This window comes from Zeugodacus cucurbitae, chromosome 5, assembly GCF_028554725.1.
Source record: "Zeugodacus cucurbitae isolate PBARC_wt_2022May chromosome 5, idZeuCucr1.2, whole genome shotgun sequence".
Classification (NCBI taxonomy): Eukaryota; Metazoa; Arthropoda; class Insecta; order Diptera; family Tephritidae; genus Zeugodacus; species Zeugodacus cucurbitae.
In genome coordinates, this window is record NC_071670.1 from 58,499,999 (window position 1) to 58,513,848 (window position 13,850).

Genomic DNA, 13,850 nt, shown 5'->3' on the forward strand with positions numbered 1-13,850 from the left:
CTGTTTACATTTTGCAGCGAATAACGTAATCGGAGTAAAGTGCTTACAAATCAATTTTTTTTTGTGAAATACCCACAATATGTTCTTTGGAACTAATCAAGAAAATTGTTGTGGTTTCAGCGGCATTTAAGAATGAATTTCACACCAATAAGGCAAAATTTTAATTACTTCTGGTTTAATTGTAGTCAAGTATGTTATTCTCATAGTTTATTAGGGAGCGTCGGTTAAAGGAAATAACACAAAAAAATCGTCTTGAAAAAGTATGCATTGTAACCAATAAAATAATATATTTTTGGGACAATTTTAGATTGAGAACTGATTAAACATAAATCTTCCGACACTTCGAGTGCTTGGCCATCAAAAGACTAATTGTGAGATCGAATCCCATACGAAATATCGTCAAATAATTATTTCAATGTGTAATATGGACTTCAGGACGTTTCATAAAGCTACCAAATGGCTTCAAACGGGTTCGAAGCCTCATGTTTGTAAGCATCATACAAATTGGAGGCTCAGCTAACAGCAAGCAAAATAATAATCACATAATAATTAATTTATGTACAAATTGCTCATATTTACAGCCATACACATTATCTCTAACAAAATCTGCGCCTATCTACATACATACACACACTGGAGCATATACTTTTTATTACAAATAATCACTGATTCGATTTCAAATCACTATTTTGTAGTGACCATGAATGTTCCAAAAAAGTAATGCACAGCTAGCCAGTAATCACAGAAAACGAAAACAGATAGGCATTTGTGTATGTATTAGAGGTGTATGGAGCCTACTGAGTGTATGTATTGAGTATAAATATTTCTTACAAGTCGCACTCTGGTTTCAAGGTAATTAACTCGGGTTATTACACCGTAAAGCGATGATTGATTTACCATATAACGCCGAGTTTATACAAAAGTATATGTATTAGATTAATTACAATGTAATGGAACATGTGTTACAGCAAAGGCGCTGAAAATTTCATAATAACAGATTAGAACGGAGGAGGAAAACAAAATTTGTACGGAAATCGGCAGCAAATTCAACACTGCATATAATAAATAAATCTACAGAATCAGAAAAGTTCGTTGGAATAACAAAATAAATTTAGATTGTGTGACCGAATGCACAAATGTCCCAACAATTTTTCATTTCGCAAATAAATATTACAATGTATGCTTTAATAATAAATTGTTGTAAAATTAATGCACTGTATATAAAATATTTAAAATTAAAGCAATAATAATATATACATATGTATGTAGGTGTGTGTTTAAATATGTGTGCAGGTGTGGGTAGCAATGAGTTCTGATAAATATAAATATATCTTTAACTAAATGTGAATGAATGAATGCGTGCAAATGTGAATACTGTTCGTGTAACTGTAGTGTAGATGTCATAGAAATCTTTTAGAGATGTACATATACTCACCATGACAATGTTACCAAAGCTATCACAATCGCCGCCACATTCTTTAAAATTATCCTCCATGGTATTGAAATATTTGACAATTTCGCCTTTACCGCTTGCATTGTGTTTTTTGATTTAGTTATTTGTTATTTTTATATATTAATTGATTTTTATAAAAACAAAAATACACTATATTTTTTCGTTAGACACCACACTTTTTTGTTAGCATAAATTGAGTTGACTAGTTAACGTTTTAAAAAATGCACAACATAATTGCAATTATTGCCCACAACACACCATATACTAGATATTATTTAAACTTTAGATTAATATTTAGCGTATTGTTGCATCCAATAATTCGTAGCACTTCGTCGAATTCAGCGCGATCTCATAACATTTGCGGGCTGCTGCCGAAACTTGTGTTGTCACTTTCGTTTCTAGAGAGAAATTGAAAATTGTGAATGAAACTCAATGTGAAGCACAACATTTGAAATAGACCGCAATATACTATAAATATATTTATATGTATATAAAAGGATGCAGGCATGAAAATAAATTAAATGAAAAAGCATGAGCATGAATCTGCAAAACTCGAATTTTCCTTGGATGAAATTTTTGTGCAAAATGCAAAATATTAAAACTAGTGCAACGCAAATGTGAGAATTGAAACAACCACGTTTTGGCAAAATGACGTTTTTATAAACAGCAAATATTTGTATATATGTATGTAGATTATGCGTTTGATTTATATTTATTTAAATTCATTACACACATTATTGTAGATTACACGTTTATTTTTAGTTACATGTAGATTAAAGTTCATTTATATCCAATAATAATTACCACACTATTTGTTGATTATTATATCGTACAAGCAGTTGATGCCGCTGTCTTCACTATCGTCATAGCGGTTGATGCCGCTGTCTTCACTATCGTGCTAGCGGTTGATGCCGCTGTCTTCACTCGACTCACTCTACTCGTCAACTATACTTATTTTATTAAAAATGGTCGTATGTGTCGTTGTGTCTTCGTTAAACTTTGCAGGGTTGTAATTAAAAGTAACAGCCACTACGTGTGGACCTTTTACCCACAGGTTCCACTCCCACAATCGGCCGTCCTGCACCGTCATTCGCCCCGAATGACTTCATGTATTCTGCTACCGTAACAGTGTTTCGTGGCCCTTCGTTTTCGCCCACCTTTTGAACTTCATACCTGCCGTGAGGCTTTACCACTTTTACCTCGTACGGTCCGAAATATTTTTGTTTTAATTTTAAATTTGGTCCATATTGTGTCCGTTTTATAGCTACTAAGTCGCCTACCTTATATATGACTTCTGCTTTACGCTTTGAATTAAATGTTTGTTTGTTTTCTTCTTGTATCTTACAAATATTTTCTTGAGCTAGTTTTCGAATGTTATCGCGTTCGTCGCCTAATTCTTTCATTATGCAATCTTCAAGTAAACTTTTAATTTCTATGTCTTCACATTGCCTCATTTCCAAACCAGTAAGTATTTTGAATGGCGATAACTTAGTACTTCTTGGAGGTGTATTATTAATGATTCTTTGAACTTTTTCAACATATTTATACCAACAAGCAGGATTATCATGACATAGTTTAGCTAACATTGGAACCAATATACGGTGCATCCGTTCCACTTGACCATTTCCCCGAGGAACGCCTGTGGAAATAGTCAAATGTTGTATGTTTTGTTCTGTACAATAATTATGGAAAATGTTCGACGTGAAAGCAGATCCTCTGTCCGTTACTATTCTCTTAGGATTACCGAAAACTGCCGATTGTTTTGTTAATCTATCAACTACGGAATTCGCGTCCGTGCTTTTAGTGGGATAAAGCCACACAAATTTTGAAAAAGCATCTACTACTACTAATAAATGTTGATATTTTTTATTAGTAACCTCTAGTGGTCCTACATGATCTATATGATAAGTTTGTAATGGTCTATCTTCTTTGTCTATCGGTGAGAGGAAACCTTCTTTTTTGCCTGCCTTTGTGTTAATGATGATGCATTCAACGCAATTTTTTACAACTTTACCTACTTTTGTCGAAATTTTTGGAATATAAAACGATTTCTCTAAATACTCTTGCGTTTTTTTAGCGGATAAATGCCCTTGCCGGTGTGCAATGCTGATTATTTCATCTTCCATTGCTTCTGGTACTACCACCAACTCGTTAACGTGGTCTTTATATACTAACCCGTTTCGCATAAAGAAATCTTCGTATTCACATTTTCCTAAGACTTGAATAATCGCCCTGATCCACTCATCAGATTTTTGAGCTTCCCTTAAGCGATGCGCGACCGAATCTTCAATTATCATGCATGCCACACGACTTAAAGCATCAACATGTCGCATTCTTGAATTTTTCCTATGTTCGATGACATAGTCGAAGTCTTGTAAGTACATAGCCCAACGAGCTACTCGTAATGGTACGTCACGTTTTTTAATAGTCATCGTAAATGCATTGCAGTCGGTTACAATTCGGAATTTCTGACCTAGCACATACACACGCCATTTCTTTAATGCCTGAATAATTGCTAACACTTCGAGTTCATAGGAGTTGTATTTCTCCTCTGCTGGAGTAGTTTTCTTACTCATGAACTGTACAGGATGAAACTGCTGATCATCCGAGTTTTTCTGCAGTAACACGGCACCATATCCATACATTGAAGCATCTGTGTGTATCTCCGTTTGAGCCTTTGGATCGTAAATCTGTAATACCGGAGCTTTCATTAAAGCTAATTTTAATTGTTGAAACGCTAACAGTTGCTGCTCTCCTATATGATATTTCGCATCCTTTCTTAACATGTCGCTTAGTGGCTTCGCTATCGATGCATATCCCTCAATGAATCTTCTAAAATAAGATGTTAATCCTAAATACCGTTGCAGTCCCTTTTTATCTCGCGGCAAAGGAAACTGTTGCACGGCCTTTACCTTCCCTTCAGAGGGCCTGATACTACCGTTCTCGATTACATATCCTAAAAATTCGATTTTCTTTTTTAAGAAAAAACACTTGGTCCATTTAATACGCAGTCCGTATGTTGCTGCCCTTGTTAAAACAGTTCTTAATTTTTCAATGCTTTCCTCAATGGTCTGTCCGGGTATGATAATGTCATCCATATAAATAACTACAATACCTTGCTGTATCAAATCACGGAATATTGATGAAATGTATCGACAAAATATGGCTGGTGAATTAGAAAGTCCAAATGGGACGAAGTTAAACTCATATTGCCCTCCGTATGTTACAAAAGATGTGTATCGTTTTGATCCTTCATCCACGGGAACATGAAAAAAACCGTTTGCAAGATCCAGCGTAGTGAACACACTAGCCCCTTGCAACTTTTCCAAAACGTCGTCTATAAGTACCATTGGAAAATTGTCACGTATAATCTTCTCGTTTATTTTTCTAAAGTCACAGCAGAGTCGTTTCGTACCGTCTTTTTTTGAAACCAAAACAACTGGTGAAGCATACTCAGAATTGCTTTGTCGAATTATACCTTCGTTCAACCAATTATCTATTTGATTATCGATTATCTTCTGATCAACGCATGAAACTCGTCTTGGCGTTTGGTAAACAGGAATGTCATCTGTTATCAAAATCTTCATTTGTACTGGTGACTGTGTCTGCTTTACTGGTTTAAAACTGTGCACCATCTTTAAAACTGTATCTGCTTGCTCAATTTTCAAATGTCCTAAATCAAGGTCTATTATCGAGTTGCTATCTTTCTCTTCCATTGCTACGCAAAGTGCAGCAAATTCAGTTAAAGCCAAATTACTACCACCTGCGTTGTTTTCTTCTTCCTTTTCCTTTAACAATTCAAAATCTTTTCCGTCTTTACTTTGACAAATTTGTCTTATCCCTAAATTCTCTTTATCATTTAAACTTTCGAGACTTTTCCTGCCGAACTTAGCGCCCTTTTCGCTAAAAAAAATATTTACGTTTTTTAAAATATCATTTCCCAGAATTACTTCATATGGCAAGTCATTCAGCCCAGTAACGTGAAAAGTCACTGTGAAATTAATCCCATCCACTTCGATATTTATTTCAAAAGTACCTAGTGTACTTACTTCACTGCCTTTAATGCCTCCCAGGATCGAACGATTATCGCTAAGCTTCGAAATTCCTGTACGCTTAAACATATCATACCTCATTAAACTCACGTCAGCACCCGTATCAATTAAAGCACTGATCACTAAATTACCCATCTTCATTGGTTTGAAGATGCCACTTGTCTTCCAGACAGTCAAAGCGCTATTGCGTTTTGATTCTGTATTAACATGCACGTCGTTTCTACGATCGCATTCAATTTTACGATGGCCCATCTGTCCACACTTGAAACATTTGATCTGCCTAATCTTATCACAACCATTGGCCAAATGAGATTCACTTCCACACTTGAAACACTTCCTTTGAACCCTTGGTTCCACCGGTGTTGCCACCCCATGCCATGACTTCTCCTTGCTTGAAGGCTGTCGAGAATCATGTACCCTCTCATTCTTATCACAACCATTGGCCAAATGAGATTCACTTCCACACTTGAAACACTTCCTTTGAACCCTTGGTTCTACCGGTGTTGCCACCCCATGCCATGACTTCTCCTTGCTTGAAGGCTGTCGAGAATCATGTACCCTCTCATATACTCTTAACTGCTCTTTGAGCTCTTGTATTGTTCGTGCTTGATATAAAACTGTTTTATTTAATTTTGAATCAGGAATTCCTCCAATAAAGTACAAAATGAGACTTTCGTCATCTAAACCAACTGGCTTGGCAATTTCCATCAAATTGTACAAGTATTCACGAAGACTTTCGTTATTTTTCTTACGACGATTTTGTAACATGCGATGAATATCTAGTGATGTTGGTTTTACACCGAACTCACTTCTCAACGCCGATTTTAGCGAATTGAAACTATTGATTCCCGTCTGGCTACGTACATACAATTTAGCAGCCCCTCTAAGAAGTTGTTTTGCAAACACAAATCGTTGTAAACTGTTCCAATTTAAAGTTACCGCGTTATCCTCAAATTCTTCTAACCATTTATCAACACCTAGCTCATCCGTACCACTAAACAATGAAATACTCCCTTCCACATCCCTCAGTGTGAACTGCGGATTAAACACTACATTGTCTTGGTGAGAGGTTGGTGCCTCTACCATTGTCACTGAACGTGTTTCACTTTCACTTTCATCTTCATCCTCCAACACATGTCCGAAATATAAGAGCAACCTATCTCTTAATTCACATTTCCTGCCTTGAACACTCAGTCCAACTTCCCTCAATTTGTTCTTCAGAGCTACCACTGTCAAACTCAAAATATCTTGTACGTCCATCGTCTTTTCCTGGTGTGTTGATTATGATTACAAAAAACAAAATCTTAAAATACAACTTATCTCATAAACAATATTATATCAATAAAAATTCTTAAGTGATTTCAAATTCAGGCTTAAGTTACAATATTTCAATTTAAGTAAACATTTTAAGAGTATTTATACTGGTTCTCTGGACATACTATGTATCAGCAAATAACATTATGTATTAGAAAATAATATTAACATTCATAAGTTTTTACAGCACATATGCAAATGTAGCTAATTCTTATTTGGAATTCATTACTGGAATCTTATAACAATGTTGTAGCAAATAACATTATGTATTAGAAAATAATATTAACATTCATAAGTTTTTACAGCACATATGCATATGTAGCTAATTCTTATTTGGAATTCATTACTGGAATCTTATAACAATGTTGTAGCAAATAACATTATGTATTAGAAAATAATATTAACATTCATAAGTTTTTACAGCACATATGCATATGTAGCTAATTCTTATTGGACTTCATTACCATTATTGGAATCTTATAACAACTTATACAAACATATGTTTCGTTTCCAATTTTTGCTTCTGTCCATTTGTTCTTAATTCAGTGCTACCAAATTACATACATACATTCTCTCTCATCTTCCTATGTCTTTCCTTCATCTCATTTTCTAATTGGCGCAGTCACTTGAATCTTTGCAGCTTCACACCTTCTCACTTTTCCGTCTTTCTGCTTCTCTCGTTCTCTCGAACTTTCTGGACCTTTGAATTGACAAATTTGAATTATGACGCCAACTGTAACTGCCGTTTGTTGCAAGATTGAACATGTCTGGAACGATTTTTGCATGTATCACTTTTAGTTTTTGCACATTTTAGTTTTAATGTAATACACATTTTCTCCAAATTTCCTTGTATGTAACGATATTTTTACACGTATTAGTTTAAGTTTTTACACAAAACAGTTTTAATTTAACAAATTTCCGAATTTCCGACACCGCTCACATACGTTCACATCTCGGATACATTCTCTCTCATCTTCATATGTCTATCCTTCATCTCATTTTCTAATTGGCGCAGTCACTTCAATCTTTGCAGCTTCACACCTTCTCACTTTTCCTTCTTTCTGCTTCTCTCGAACTTTCTGGACCTTTGACAAATTTGAATTACGACGCCAACTGTAACTGTGGTTTGTTGCAAGATTCAACTTGTATGAATAATACACATTTTCTCCAAATTTCTTTGTATATAACGATATTTTACACGTTTTAGTTTTAGTTTTTACACATTTTAGTTTTAATTTAACAAAACTGTTTTAATTTAACAAATTTTCGAATTTCCGACACCGCTCACATACGTTCACATCTCGGCTGAGCCCACATTTGTAGATTATGCGTTTGATTTATATTTATTTAAATTCATTACACACATTATTGTAGATTACACGTTTATTTTTAGTTACATGTAGATTAAAGTTCATTTATATCCAATAATAATTACCACACTATTTGTTGATTATTATATCGTACAAGCAGTTGATGCCGCTGTCTTCACTATCGTCATAGCGGTTGATGCCGCTGTCTTCACTATCGTGCTAGCGGTTGATGCCGCTGTCTTCACTCGACTCACTCTACTCGTCAACTATACTTATTTTATTAAAAATGGTCGTATGTGTCGTTGTGTCTTCGTTAAACTTTGCAGGGTTGTAATTAAAAGTAACAGCCACTACGTGTGGACCTTTTACCCACAGGTTCCACTCCCACATGTATGCACCGCATTGCACACAACTATAAGGCGAATACAAAGCGTAAATTGAGGCGTACCATATTCCAACAAAACAAGAAACCATTTACCTACATATGTATATGTATGTATATATACATATTTCTTTTGAAATCACATTTGCGGCTAAATCTCGTGTTTTCTTTCATATGTGTATATATTTACAAAAATGGATTTATGTGTACTATTTCGAAAACAAGGCGCGGAATAATTCTGGCATATTACCAAAAACGCAAAAATTCAGCATTCACATATTTATTGTTTTGGTAGAAATTGCTTGCCATTTTTGTGTATAAAGAAAATTGGAAGTATATATATCAGTGGAAGTACACGCCAAAAATATTGAAAAAATAATAATGGAGTTCATTGTTTAAACTTAACGCCGATAACTAAAATATAATTATAATTATAGAAATAATAATAATAATAAATAAATAATAAGTGTTAATACACAACTCTAAAATGTGAAATTTTCGAAACTAAAACAGCTATATTCAAGTAAAACTGTACTTCAATAATCGACAGCACGATTTACAGGACACTTATGTATTTGCAAAGTAAATAGTTATACCAACATGTTTGGTGATTGACAGTCAGGTATAAAATATAACTCAAAATGTCGGACAGTTTTTGGCGGTAGATCCATCAACTACCTACCCATATATACTACACACATTCTATGTTTATGTATGCACACAGATACTTGAATGTAATTTTAGAAAGTACATACTGTGTTCTCACATGTAGATAAGGTAGAAAAGTATATTTGAGTTGATCCTAAGTAAGTACAGACAAAGGCCTATAAGCAGTCGGACAGTTTTTGGCGGTAGATCCATCAACTACCTACCCATATATACTACACACATTCTATGTTTATGTATGCACACAGATACTTGAATGTAATTTTAGAAAGTACATACTGTGTTTTCACATGTAGATAAGGTAGAAAAGTATATTTGAGTTGATCCTAAGTACAGACAAAGGCCTATAAGCATGGGCAACATCCTAATCCCGAAAAATTTAACATATGCATGGTATATGCTTACAATTGATGGATTTCTTTTGAAGAGATTTTGAAGATTACACTGCAAGCAGCTGTCTCTTTGTTTTTCAAATGTGGCATTTTAAAATTACATTTCTATTTTCATACAAATTTATGTAGAAAAGTTGAAAATCTACCGCGCTACCTAACTGCCTACCTGACATTTGTTTTAAAAAATGTGAATACAATGAAGTTATTCCTGCTGCTGTAACAATAGCTGTACAGATAAGGTTTCAAACTAGCTGGAGAACATTTTTTCCTCTATTTGCCTAGCCAATACGTGCATATATTAAAAAATGTGTAACTATATATAGGAAGCTGAGAAGTTATTATACCTAAACTAAAAGGTAGTTTGCATGAATATATCTAGTATTCAATGATTTTGCGAAATACAAACTGTATTTGAATGGAAAATCATATCGGCAATTGAAAAACCATGCTTCTTTGTGTTCTTATACCAGTCCAACCTGCATTTTCAGGTAGATGATCCGACTTGAAACTAAATTACAAACTTTCTATTGTTTCAATGCTTTTGGTTGAAGATCTCTAAGAACAATTTTTTCATCCATGACTGAAAATGAATTACAGTTTTTCGGATACACTTCGCTATGTCGAATATAAAGTAATTGCCTCCAAAGGGAAGGCAAGAAGTATCTCATAGTTTTGGTTTTGCGTCTTTTATTACCTCCCGCTGTGCTGGACACTCATTGGCGTTTGGTAGAGGCACAAGACGTCGAAGAGGCACATTTTCACATAGATATGTAGTATGTATGCATATATGTATTTAGAAAAGCTGTTTGGCCTTCGTTGTTGTCTGTGGTTATTGCGTCGCAGGGACGCGAAAACGTGCATATTTATTATTTGTTATTTTAACTTTTTAACAATAATTAAATATCGGTGTATACGATACACGTACATATGAATACATATTTATTATTTATATACAAGAGCATTTTCAGCGAACTGCCAAATGGTATATATAATATTATAATTAAATCTATAAAATTATAAGCTGCGAATGTTATCGAAAAGAACTAGTGACAGTAATGAATTAACAACGCGATGTATGGAAACTCCATGAAATAGTACGCACAGGTTAGATATAGCAATACACATGTGCAAACGTAACCAAGCTTTATTTGTTAACTTATATAAAAGATACATACTTCCTTATATTTTACATTTAGAAAGTATTCATACTTAATGACATTATTGAAGTCGAAATTCAAATGCAAAAACGGGTTCGCCGCAAATACTATATTATAAATGCAGACGCGTTTGTTCCAAACATATGATTTGAATGCATGCGCAACTGACAATTGCATGTACATGTGTATGTACATATATATAATACTTTCTTTGTTCTTAGTATATGCATGTCTGTGTGTACCTAATTATTGCACAGCTTAAACATTTTGTCGCAAGTTTTTCGTCGTAACAAATTAATGCGGGGATATTGAATCCAATGTGTCGCAATCGTTTATTTATATTCCTTTTTTTTGCGCATTTAGCACAGGAAAAGCAGCAACTCAAATGCGTCAAAACACAATGAACCTTCCGTTTGCCGGATAAGAGGCGGAGGCACGAACGCGTTGTAGCCCGGGACTGGTACCGCACGAATTCAGCGGCCTTCAGGGCACATTCGACCTTAACAATATGAAAAGCCCTATACCAAGGTGTGATAACCAATTTCGCAAATGATGGTAGGTTATTGCCTAGCTATGAAATATGTGTTTAACAAAAATGAATTTCACTCACCGTTTTTAATATTAACAACACAAAAACGCACGAACTGATATTTTGAGTAAATTTTAGATTTTACCGCACTGTTCGAAAATCGAAGAGTAACTAAATTGTCCATGATGTTTTCGCTTGGCTTGTATCTTGTTCGCTTTTGTGTATCTTCGCATTTGCGCGATTTCTTTCGCATTGTTGTTATTTTCATTGTGTTTTGTTTTCCTTTTTTAGCATTTTGTATCTTCTATTCGTATTCGCGTGAGTGGGAGAAGGAAAATTGCATCAGCCGGTGCATAACCACAGGGTTGCATTTTCGAGATTTTATGTTTTTGGTAATGCCCCGGTTACACTACAGGCATCCGCATGAAATCAATATACGTCAGTGTTTTCAAATTTTAAATATATTTTTAAATTATTTAATCCATTAAAAAAAATTTCATAAAGATTTTATATCGAAAAGCCAGATAATTCGTATACACAGAATCATTTGCGTTTAGTGAATGCTTCTCAGGTCAAAATGATTAAATACGGAATTAATACGATTGTGAACAGTTCCTACTCCATTCACAATGATTTGTCAGAAAGAATAATTTAAAAAAATAAAATAATTTAAGCAAATTTATTTTAAACAATTATTTGGTACGAATTCACTCCAATTCACAATAGTTTTCAAAACTACGTGACTTTTTAATTGTATTTGATTAAATTTTGATTTAATTATTAAGTGCTATTTTTGATGAAAAAATACTGTCGATACCAAGAATCGGCTTTATGCCCGACGAAGCAACCAACTGATTTTGCAAATTGCATACAGATCATTTGAGCAAAGAAGACAACCTCCAGAGGAGAGTCCATTACGGATTAAACAACAATAAAATGACAAAATGAATTGGAGGACTGGAATATAAGGTGAACAGGACCGAATCCAATGCATGGATTTGTGCAACGAAGCTGTGGTGCTTATAATTTGAAGCACTAGTCTTGTAAACCTGTGACTATAATGTAGCGATATTGAAAGACTTTAAATGCGTATTCTTGATATCAATTTTTTTAATTATACCCTTACAACATACTAAACATTTATACATCACAAATATAGTATGCATAATTTATGGTACATAACTTAAGAACTCAAATGACGAAGTCAACGTCAATCTTCGTCGCATTTGTTATCAACAATTATTTCAGTATTTGCTACTTCCGTCTCATTTGAATGATTTGCCGTTGGTTCTTCTAAATCTTGTTTAGGTTTGGCACCCTTTCTTTCAGGTAAGGTTTGAATGATTGCTTCAGTCCACGATTTTCCTTCCGAAACCCGCAAGAGTATTTCAAAAACTGAAATCATATTTAAGCTGTTAAATCTGCAATCATCATATAGTAATTAATTAACTCACCATGAAATGTACTAAGTACTGCACGTGTTTTCATATTCACATGCTCGTTTAGTGGTAGACGCGCCGTATGTAAACCATTATCAGTTGCGCGTTTATGGCAGAGACCCTTATGATGATTATGATCCACCAAACCACCAATTATATAAATTTTACCCTCCTCTATAGTATCCAGCACATTATCTGATTCACATGTGAGGTATATTATATTCTCTTTTGGAAAAACTTCCGTATGCGTTTTATCAAAATGGTATTTCAAATGCCAATTTTCCCAGCCATCATTTCGTTTAAGACTAGTATGAATGCGACCATCAGTTTTGATGCCAGTTACGTGTAGTTGTCCTGGACATGTCGAACGACGATTTATAGTATAAATACGTAGGCACTGCTTTATACATTTCGCCACGTCGCGGTCATGCATCAAGTCATCATAGTCTAAATCAATTGCTACACTTAGTTTGCCTAGCTCTTGTGCTTGACGTTTCTTCAGCTCTTTGCGCGAAGGTCCATTTCTAGTGGGTAAGCCTTGCGCTTGGGCTTCAAGACGCTTCTGCTTTTGTCTTTCACGTTCTTTCAGTCTGCGCGCCTTTTTAAATCCCTCGTATTTCTCCAAACGCTTTTGTTTCTTCAATTGATTCTTACTTTGGGGATTCGGTGGAGTTTCTCCAGGTCCTTGCACTTTTGCTTCATTTTCTACCTGTTTGTCGCTTTCGACATTTTCAATTTTTTGTAATTTGTTCTGTGGCTCCAAAATTTCTTCGGGCATTTTTGTTTTCGTCTACTTTCTTACACGCTGTTGAATCAGCTGTTTGTAATTTGTGGAATGTAATAGTGAAATCAAGAAAACAGCTTCTACACTACCGAAAAGAAAAACAAATGTGGAAAGTAACCATGTGCCTAGTCGTTATTTCAAAAATCTTAAATAATATTTATTGCTAATTAAATTATTAAAATAAAATTGTACTATAAGGTTAGAATCAACCGAGTCTGTTATATGCACATTTAGTAAAAATATAAAAATGTAATATATATTCAGCCCTAATGATATCGAGGCAAAGTTTTTTTTTTTTAATTTACATATAGAGACATTTTAATTAAAACTTTAACTTACAGATATTTATTCTAATCTTATAAGGATATACAC

At 34.3% G+C, this 13,850-nt stretch overlaps 3 protein-coding genes across 3 annotated transcripts in view; all 3 read right to left on the minus strand.

The window, feature by feature from the left end:
- LOC105209985 (uncharacterized) overlaps window positions 1-11,495 on the minus strand; it is a 28,540-nt gene extending 17,045 nt beyond the window's left edge. The window contains exons 1-2 of the mRNA XM_011180697.3: window positions 11,337-11,495; window positions 1,436-1,851 (exon numbers count right to left, since the gene is read on the minus strand). Coding sequence (XP_011178999.2) covers window positions 1,436-1,536 — 101 coding nt within the window. The 5' untranslated portion in view covers window positions 1,537-1,851; window positions 11,337-11,495. The remainder of the gene's footprint in view (window positions 1-1,435; window positions 1,852-11,336) is intronic.
- Window positions 3,029-6,765, minus strand: LOC128922156 (uncharacterized). The gene is made up of 3 exons (XM_054231795.1): window positions 5,582-6,765; window positions 3,629-5,356; window positions 3,029-3,092 (listed from the first exon to the last, which is right to left on the minus strand). The coding sequence occupies exons 1-3, from the start codon at window positions 6,763-6,765 to the stop codon at window positions 3,029-3,031; spliced, it is 2,976 nt and encodes a 991-aa protein (XP_054087770.1).
- Window positions 11,496-12,329: 834 nt separating the features above from the next.
- LOC105209984 (tRNA methyltransferase 10 homolog A) lies at window positions 12,330-13,613 on the minus strand. The gene is made up of 2 exons (XM_011180696.3): window positions 12,710-13,613; window positions 12,330-12,650 (listed from the first exon to the last, which is right to left on the minus strand). Exons 1-2 carry the CDS (start codon window positions 13,470-13,472, stop codon window positions 12,466-12,468), a joined length of 948 nt encoding a protein of 315 aa, XP_011178998.2. The 5' UTR covers window positions 13,473-13,613; the 3' UTR covers window positions 12,330-12,465.
- Between the last annotated feature and the right edge of the window lie 237 nt (window positions 13,614-13,850).

What these genes read in the sequence shown, in the direction of transcription:
- LOC105209984 (XM_011180696.3), bottom strand. Translation starts at nt 13,472, where the DNA reads ATGCCCGAAGAAATTTTGGAGCCACAGAACAAATTACAAAAAATTGAA. An exon ending in AGTACTTAGTACATTTCATG is followed by an intron (nt 12,651 to 12,709) that starts GTGAGTTAATTA and finishes ATATGATTTCAG; the next exon opens with TTTTTGAAATACTCTTGCGG.
- LOC128922156 (XM_054231795.1), bottom strand. Translation starts at nt 6,765, where the DNA reads ATGGACGTACAAGATATTTTGAGTTTGACAGTGGTAGCTCTGAAGAAC. An exon ending in GCTGACGTGAGTTTAATGAG is followed by an intron (nt 5,357 to 5,581) that starts GTATGATATGTT and finishes TATTTTTTTTAG; the next exon opens with CGAAAAGGGCGCTAAGTTCG. An exon ending in GATTTCTTTATGCGAAACGG is followed by an intron (nt 3,093 to 3,628) that starts GTTAGTATATAA and finishes CTATTTCCACAG; the next exon opens with GCGTTCCTCGGGGAAATGGT.